General features: G+C 28.4%; 1 protein-coding gene across 1 annotated transcript; it reads right to left on the reverse strand.

Moving 5' to 3' along the window:
• Positions 1-1917: 1917 nt before the first annotated feature.
• On the reverse strand, positions 1918-4352 carry LOC107930483 (WAT1-related protein At3g30340). The gene is made up of 5 exons (XM_016862151.2): positions 4113-4352; positions 3862-4041; positions 3393-3789; positions 2725-2876; positions 1918-2311 (listed from the first exon to the last, which is right to left on the reverse strand). Exons 1-5 carry the CDS (start codon positions 4292-4294, stop codon positions 2182-2184), a joined length of 1041 nt encoding a protein of 346 aa, XP_016717640.2. The 5' UTR covers positions 4295-4352; the 3' UTR covers positions 1918-2181.
• Between the last annotated feature and the right edge of the window lie 4241 nt (positions 4353-8593).

The raw sequence follows: 8593 nt of genomic DNA on the forward strand, positions 1-8593 counted from the left end.
CATAATACCTAATGAAATTAGGACCAAATTATATGCGCGGAGTGGTGGAGGTTTTTTTTTTTTAAATTTAAATTTAATATAATTGTTTTTATTTAATATTAAATTTAATATAAAATTGAAATTTATTATTATATTTTTGAAAATGTTTATGTTATTTTATATATTTTTAAAATTTTTTTAGAATTAAGATCAAATGGAGAATATTTATAAACTTAATTTTTTAAAAATAATACGTAAAAGTTTAGGGTTAAATTTATTATTATATTAATTTTTTAACTACCACGTCAACTTATCATTTGTGATTTTAATAGAGTAACTAAAATAATCAAATTATGTAGCTTAAAATAAATTTTTATTATAATTAATCGAGTATTTGTATAATTTACCTTTTAATTAAATAATAATGTTAGTTGCGTTGGCATAGGAGATTCATGAACCCTACTTATCAATAAAAGGACAAAAACCACTAAGCAGTCGAAATATTAGAAACTGGGGATGGACCCTATAGATCACTACGAATGAGAGGAAAAGGAAGAACGGGTGTTATATTGCTAGGTGAAAAAGAGGTACAATTATCTACATCTTAAATTAATTTAAAATTTTTTTGAATCGAGTTAAGTAAAATAAAATTTAAGTTAAATTAAACCGAATGAAAATTATTCGAATTAAATTAAAAAACAAACATATTAATTTTTTTATAATATAATTAATTTTATATTAGAGCACGAAAATTTAAAATCATATATTTTTTAAAACTCTTTCAAAATAAAATAAGAGAAAAAAAAGGGACTTTAGTATGATAAATTTAAATAATTAATTTACTTATTTAGGTCTCAGAAATTATTATTTTAGATTTTTTATTTTCTATATTCTTTAGATTTTTTAATATTTTTAAATTTTATAAATTTTAAAAATATAAATTTTGAAATTTTTATAAATATTTTGAATTTATTTTGTAATTTTTGATGAGAGGGAGACCAATTTGTTCATTTGCAAAATTGAAAGGGACCAAATATGTATTTATACCAATCTATTATTTGAGTTATTCCAATTTAAGTTATTCAAATTGAAAAATTTAACTCAATTCGAATTACTTACTCGAGTTAACTCGAAATAACCAAATAACTCAGATTTGATTAACTCAAAATTCGATTTTTTTCGACTTGAATCAAAATTTCGCTAATCCTACGTTTCATACATCTGGAATTTAACTCTTTTACTTTTACTTTTAAGAGTTTAGTCTCTTTATTTTTAAAATTTAAATCTAACAACTAAAATTTTTCTATTAAATTCCTACCTTCAAAATTAAAAAATTAACCCACTACAATTATCCAAACCCCAACAATCCAAAAGTAAGGCTGTTCCACATATTCTTTAATTTTGATAAATTAATAATGTGTTATATAAATTATGTGGCATAGATTAGGTTTGAAAAACACAATATGCAATAAATATTTTTATAAAAAAAATAATATGATTAATAAATGAGATTTTAGTTAAATGGTAAAATATAAATATTAAAAATTATAGAGGTTTGAGTTTAATTTTTGTGTTTTTATATGTCTATTTTTTATATAAAAGATATAAAATGGTAAAAACACCTTTAAAATAATATAATTAGGTCAAATTTTGCTATTAGACTTTGTTCCTTGAGTAAGTTATGTATTTAATACATGTACTTTAATTTGATCAATTTTAGTCCCTATATATTTCGTATTTTGAAATTTTAGTCCTAACCCAATGGTAGTAGTTAAATCTATTTGGTTAAATTATGTCATTTAGTCCGTATTATGCGTGAAACTATATTTTTTGAATTTTAAAATTTCAGTCTTAATGCAAACTACAATCGTTAAATCTATTGACTGATTTTTTATAAGTAATATGTGAAAAAAATAAAATAAACAAGACATTACACATGTGATAATATGTTTTATATATCAAAATTTAAAAATAACAGAACTTAATGAATTTAATGGCTATCATTTGGTCAGGACTAAAATTTTCATATTCTAAAAGTACAAGGACTGCAACTTATACAAAGTATAAGATTTAGTAATAGAATTTGACCCATAATTCACTTTGTGAAGTATGAATATTTTAGTCATTACCTAATTAAATTGGCGCTCGATTAACTAACAAAAGTAAGTTATTAAGTATCTAATCTAAAACCAGAGATTTTTGTTAGACTTGTGACCTTACATTACAGTCTTTTTCTTCTCCTTCTTGAGGTTGCTTCATTTCTTGTGCCTCGGAGTTTCTTCCCCATAGCAGTATATATAAACCAATTACAATTAAGATTGATCCAATGACACTGTTCATTTGCATAAAGCATGGTTAGAAAATGCTAGGTCTATGTACTTTTCATAAATTTAGAATTTAACTTATTGACTTTTATTTTTAAAAACTTAATTCTTTTCAAATTTCAAAATTCAAATGTAATTTTTAACACTGCTAAATATTTTAGTGTGTCATTTTGAAATTTACAAAAAAAAACCTCACTTGGTAGCAATATAACTAAAAAAATGACGTTAGAACATGAATTTAGCAAAATAATTTCAACAGTGTTATCAGTTTGACTTGAAATTTAAAATTTAAAAAGTAAAAAACTAAATTCCTAAAAATAAAAATATAAAAACTAAATTCTAAATTTATGAAAAATAGAAAAATTTATGACATTTAATAAATATTTGAGAAAATTCACCAAGAAGTGTTAAAATAAATAACCTCCCCAAGTAGATTTTTCCATGTAAAATGGAGAAATCAAACATTGCTACAAATATTTGCACCAATGGACTGAAAGCTGAAGTGAAGACTGGACCCTTATGTTCCACACACCATGACATTCCCACATAGCATAATCCTGATGCCACTATTCCCTATTTTGAACAACATTAAAAAAAAAATTATCACGATTGCAGATATAATTTAATATGGTAAGATTTAATACATAATTTAGTATTTGAGTTCGATATTTTTTCTAATATGGTATTTGTGTTACATTTTGATCTAATTTAATAATTGTATTTTACAAAAGTTATATATTTTAGTACTTAAAGGTAACTATATTAATTCTTTAGTGTTTACTTCGGGTTTTAGAGCTGATTTGATGAAAAATCATAATTAGCTAATGATATCAGCAACTAATTTTCATTGAATTAACTCTAAAATGCGAATTAAATCATATCAATCGGATTGTATTTGATACATTAAACAAAATCATGAGAAATTCAAACCTAATAATATTAGCAATTAACTTATGTCAAATCAATTCTAAAACTCGAATTAAACACTAAAAAATTAACATTATTACTTTTAAGTATTAAATTATATAACTTTTATCAACCTCAGATTTCAAATAATATATAAAGGGACTCGGTGAGGAGGGTACTTACTGCAATTATGACTGTTGTTACTTCAAGTTCATCCTTCAAAATCCATTTAGTAAACTCCCTCTCTGTTATCAACCCTAATATGGTTGATTGAAATGCACTAAACAAAGACATTAAGGCGGTGCTTGAATATTTGCAAGGGTACACTTTTCCAATCCTCGATTGAAGTAGGAACCACGACGAAAAACATACGGCACCTGCCATCGGGAATATCGGACCGATGCCCCATCGGTCTTTCTTCTTTGTTGCTACTACCGATGTATTATTGTCACTTGAATTGGATGATCCCACCAATGTTCTTCCTTTGTAAAGTGTCAATACCATAGCTCCACTAATACAAACCAATGTGCCAACAACCTTTGCTTTCCCCGGCTTATTTCCGATGTTCACTTTCTCGAGCCTGAAATATAAACAGAGTTATGTTCGGTTCTGTTTAAACTCGATCGAGTTAGAGCAATATGTATACACTTACCCGAACGGTAGAGCCAAAACCAAGGTGATTGCAGGGACTATATTTAGGAATGCACATGTGAATGTTGGTGAAGTATATTGAAGTCCAAGAAGGAAAAAATATTGTGTCAAAACTAAACCTATAAGAGCGTTAAAGAAGAGCTGGCACATGATACTAGGTGTGAGCTTTGGTCTACTTTTTCTGCAAGAAAGCTATTATAGTAAGTTCCAAATCACAAGATATAATCTTTCAAATATATGAAATGTGTTTACCTTTCTCGAAAGAAGGCGATCGGTGTTAAACAAATCACGGAAATCGAGTGACGATATATTAAGATGATTAAACCACTCATTCCTTCATTGAGAATCATTTTGTAAAGGGCATTTGTTATAGCAAATGCAAAGTTGACAGCTACCATTGCAATAACAAAGCTCCATTGTCCACAGCAGTTCATGATCTTCAGCAATATATGGCCTATATATCTCTCTGTGTGTATATATATATGAGTGATTTGTTTATTACTATGCTTCCTCCATGGGGGATATATATATGACTGATTTTATTGGAATATATGGCATCCAAGCAATCAACTTTGCCAACTTATTTTTTTGGTAAAAAGACTATTAACGCGATAATTAATTGTTCTTAATTACTTATTTTCAAAATCGACACGAATTAAATTACTTAAATTTTTTAGAAAGAGACCAATTTATTCGAGTTTTTTTTTTCATGATATGGAAAGTTAATGAATCATCTAATTCATAATCACTAGCAACCAACTAGTTTGATTGTTTTTGTCACAAATTCAAATGCTGGTTTATTGCATCTTTTAGGTAAGTCATAGGTGATGATAGGGCATCTTCATGAAAGTGGTGAGTGGTGAGAGACAGACATGACCCAAGCTTCCATTATGGCCATGGAATTAAACAATGTGGATTATCAGAGTTGAAACAATATATGTCAAGTCATATATCTAAAACACTGTGCAAGGATGCTGAAGAGTGCTGCTCTGTGTTAAATACTGTTATTGCCATTATATTTTTGGAATAATTAATAGGTCAGAAAATTTATGTAAATTCATGAATTTTTTTGAGAAGATCAGAATTTAAAAGAAAAAATTATGAGCATCCCTAAACATAATGCTTTTCCGAATCCACCTTTTTTTTGTTTCTTTCTTCAGTATATTCGTTGGAAAGATTCGGAACAAGGAGATCTATAGACATCACTGCCTAGTGTTGAATTTAGACACACACTCACATTAAAAGAAAAATAATTCAAATATCATCACAAATTATTGAATTTCATAGTAGGATTCAATATAATTTGAAAGTTCTAAAATGATAATTGTGAGTAAAATTCAATCAGTGTCAGAAGCCGCGTTGAAGATTAGTGTCAACTATTTTCAGACATTGAGATTAAAAAAGATCAGAAAATAAAGAACACACGATATGTTTATACAATTTATTTTCTCAAAGTCTACAGGATCTTGCTTAGAGAGATAATCCACTATCTTAACAACCTATATAACAAGTGATTACAACCTCTATTCTTCACTAGATTATACTTCTCACTTTTGTGCTTAATATCTAAACAATTCTTCTCTAAATTTACCCCTAAAAACTTAGGACATTAGTCAAGTAACACACTCGATATTTTACCCAATGCACTCAATAAAAATGTTCATCAGAACAAGAATAAGTGTCCTCTACTCAATGCATCACTTAGACAAGTCTACAATGAATCTCCCCGTATAACTAACAAGATAATAAGAACAAAGAAGATTTTCAATGAGCTTAGGTAAATCTTTAATCTTCAAGATATATTTCTAAAGTTTACCTGATTCTATTCGATCTCACCAAACTTGGGAAGTTGATTGCTTTGATCCAAACCTAAACGATCTCTAAGATATGTTACTATATGCGGTTTGGATATTAAAGTTGGGCTTGCTGTCGCCCAAAGTATCAGCTAAATCAAAACCCAAAGCTTTTTGTTGCCAAAATTGTCAACTCAAACATGACAAGTTTTTGAGTTGAGCCAATGGGCAATGCTCTTTAGCACTACTTAAAAACTGCCTCAACATAATTATATATCAAAAACAAATATATTGTTATATATATATTTAATTATTTAAAGGATTGTATCGTGTATATCTATATCTAGATATATGAGAAAATAGTTTGATATTTTTGAGCTGATATGTGACTTGATATTGGGATAATTACAGCTAGACCAAGTGACTAGTGAACAGGGACAAAACTAGGAAATTTTTTTAGGAGGGTCGAAATTAAATTTTAATTTTTAATACTCTATATCTTTATAAATTTTAAAGGATTAAATCAAATTTTTATAATATTAGGGGGGCCAAACTATAATTTTACCTTTACTAATTTAAATTTTTTAAGATTTTTAAAGTGTCTAAATAATAATTTTTCATTTTAGAAGGGGCTGGGCCCTTGCCAACTCCCCTAGATTCCCCTCAATTAGTTAAGAACAACAAATGAAACTAATATAAAGGCACCTACATATGAAGGCCTTGCTCAAAGAACTAATCCACTATCTTCAAACACATACAATAAATTATTTAAGTTCTACAACTCACTATTTGACAACACTAGCATAAGCAACATCATGTTCTACCTCTTACTCAAGCTCAACTTATTCTTCCTTTTTTGGTAAAAAATCCAAAGTAACTTAAGGCAGTTGCAACTAGAGGAACATCTTCATAAGTTGAAGTTTCATTAATAACAACACAAATTATAACAAGTAAGAAGCATCATGAATAAACAAAAGAACTAACAACAGTAAGCATGCCAAAGGAGAACTTTGCCCCGGTAGTAGTGTCAATACACTTTCCCCCAATAAGATGTTTTGACAGGGAATATTGGATGTTTTAACAAGGCTTCTATATAGAAAGCTAGAATCCAATTTCACTAAGTAAACTTCAGTATATTTTAGTTTGTCCAATCTTGAAAAATAAGATTGTTGTATCTAACTTCTTCTTCGATTACAATATTGAAATTAGTTATACAAAATCCTAAAAAAATATATAAACAAATAACCAAGAAACCTTACTCTATTACTCTAACATGTCAACAAATAAAATAAATTTTATCATACTGTCAGCTATTGTTGAAGTTGCTATTGACGTTGCAATTGACATGTACTAACATATATATATATATTAGATATGAATATGTCATTGCAAAATAGACCGTATCCCACCAACATGAAAAACAATACAGTCACTCTCCACGAAAATAAAACAATGTGTTCCTAACGACAAACATGAATCTAAAGAAAACAAGTCTACATCTCATTATGAGTGGATACTTAACGAATAAACTAAACCTAATAAATAAATAAATAGATTCGGTGGGGTGCAGCATTATTAATGTATGAGTGGGAATGGACTAGAGATTTTTAGTTCACATGTGAGTGCGCAACTTCAAGATTTTGAGGGTGTCATTGCATTGTTGACCTTAATTTGAGGTGCTTGTTAATTGGCCATTCCTTTTCGTTCCATGATAGGCTATGAAGTTATTAGGAAGTTAGTGTATTAATAAGAAAGTTGGTTCGTGAGCTGAAAAGTAGATATGATTGTTCTTTGGGAAACTAGGAAAAAAAATGTTGGTCTCGATATGAATAAACAACTAGATGATAAAAATGGAAAGAAATGAATACAAATATTTTACACAGGAAACTCTTAAAAGGGAAAAATCACGAGCAACTGAGGAATTTTTTTCACTAAATGAGTAAACAAACGAGAGTACAATATGGAGAAAATAAATCTAAATGTACTAAGCGTACATTAACCCAGTCCCGAAAACAAAGTCCTAACTCGGGAATAAAATTCTCTTCTTAGTTACAAAAAACTCTCAGCAAAACTCATATACGACTACATCTTGTCGTCCTCAAAGAAAAACCCTTACTGATTAGCATGTCTAAACAAGGACACAATGACCCCTTTAAATAGGCTTAGATTAGAGTTCTAATTATACTAAAATATTCATAGAATAATCAAAATCCATCTGGGAAAAGTAATCCTGCTTGAAGTCTAAAATGTTGTTGCCAAATAGGAGAACAAGTCGTGACATGTCGACTCTCCTCGTCGCGACATCAATGTCGCATTTGCATGGAGTTTACATGGCGTCAACCCGACAACCCCTGCATGCTCATCACGACGCCAAACCTGTTTTGGCCCTTCTTTGACTATTCGTTGATTGTTGCCTTAAGTGCCTGCAAATTTTTCGATAAATGCGAGGCACACCCCACAAAAAAATATTGGGTCTTTGGGTTTTTATAGTACTAGATGATAGTTTGTGTTGATAGTTGAGATTTTAAATGGATCGAGGAGAAATTCATTGGTTGTAATTTTAGTTAGTAATTGGATTTAGAAAAATTGAATTTGGGTATAATTGTTTGTAATTAGATAAGAATAGCATATTTGAGTAACTATTGTAATTGGTGAATCTCACCAAATTAGGTGTAATTCGAGTGCTTCAATTACACTTTCCAATTCTTAGGAGAGAGGATGAGAATTGAAGTAATTACGCAAGTAATTACACCCAAATTCAATTTAAAAAAAATAGTTTTATACAAATTAGAAAAATTATATTATAAGCATGAGCACATATGAGTATTTGGTATGGTTATGACCAAAATTTTATTATATTATAAATCCTAAAAATATATATTATAAAAATATTTTGTATTTTTATAAAGTTATAACAAATATATATTATTTAAATCCTAA

Source organism: Gossypium hirsutum, chromosome A08 (genome assembly GCF_007990345.1).
Source record: "Gossypium hirsutum isolate 1008001.06 chromosome A08, Gossypium_hirsutum_v2.1, whole genome shotgun sequence".
Classification (NCBI taxonomy): domain Eukaryota; kingdom Viridiplantae; phylum Streptophyta; class Magnoliopsida; order Malvales; family Malvaceae; genus Gossypium; species Gossypium hirsutum.

Bases quoted from the DNA above. Each gene is read 5' to 3' on its own strand.
- LOC107930483 (XM_016862151.2), bottom strand. From the start codon at position 4,294: ATGAACTGCTGTGGACAATGGAGCTTTGTTATTGCAATGGTAGCTGTC. The intron at 2,877-3,392 runs GTAAGTACCCTC...TGTTCAAAATAG, and splicing joins TAACAACAGTCATAATTGCA to GGAATAGTGGCATCAGGATT. The intron at 2,312-2,724 runs GTTATTTATTTT...GCAAATGAACAG, and splicing joins GGAAAAATCTACTTGGGGAG to TGTCATTGGATCAATCTTAA.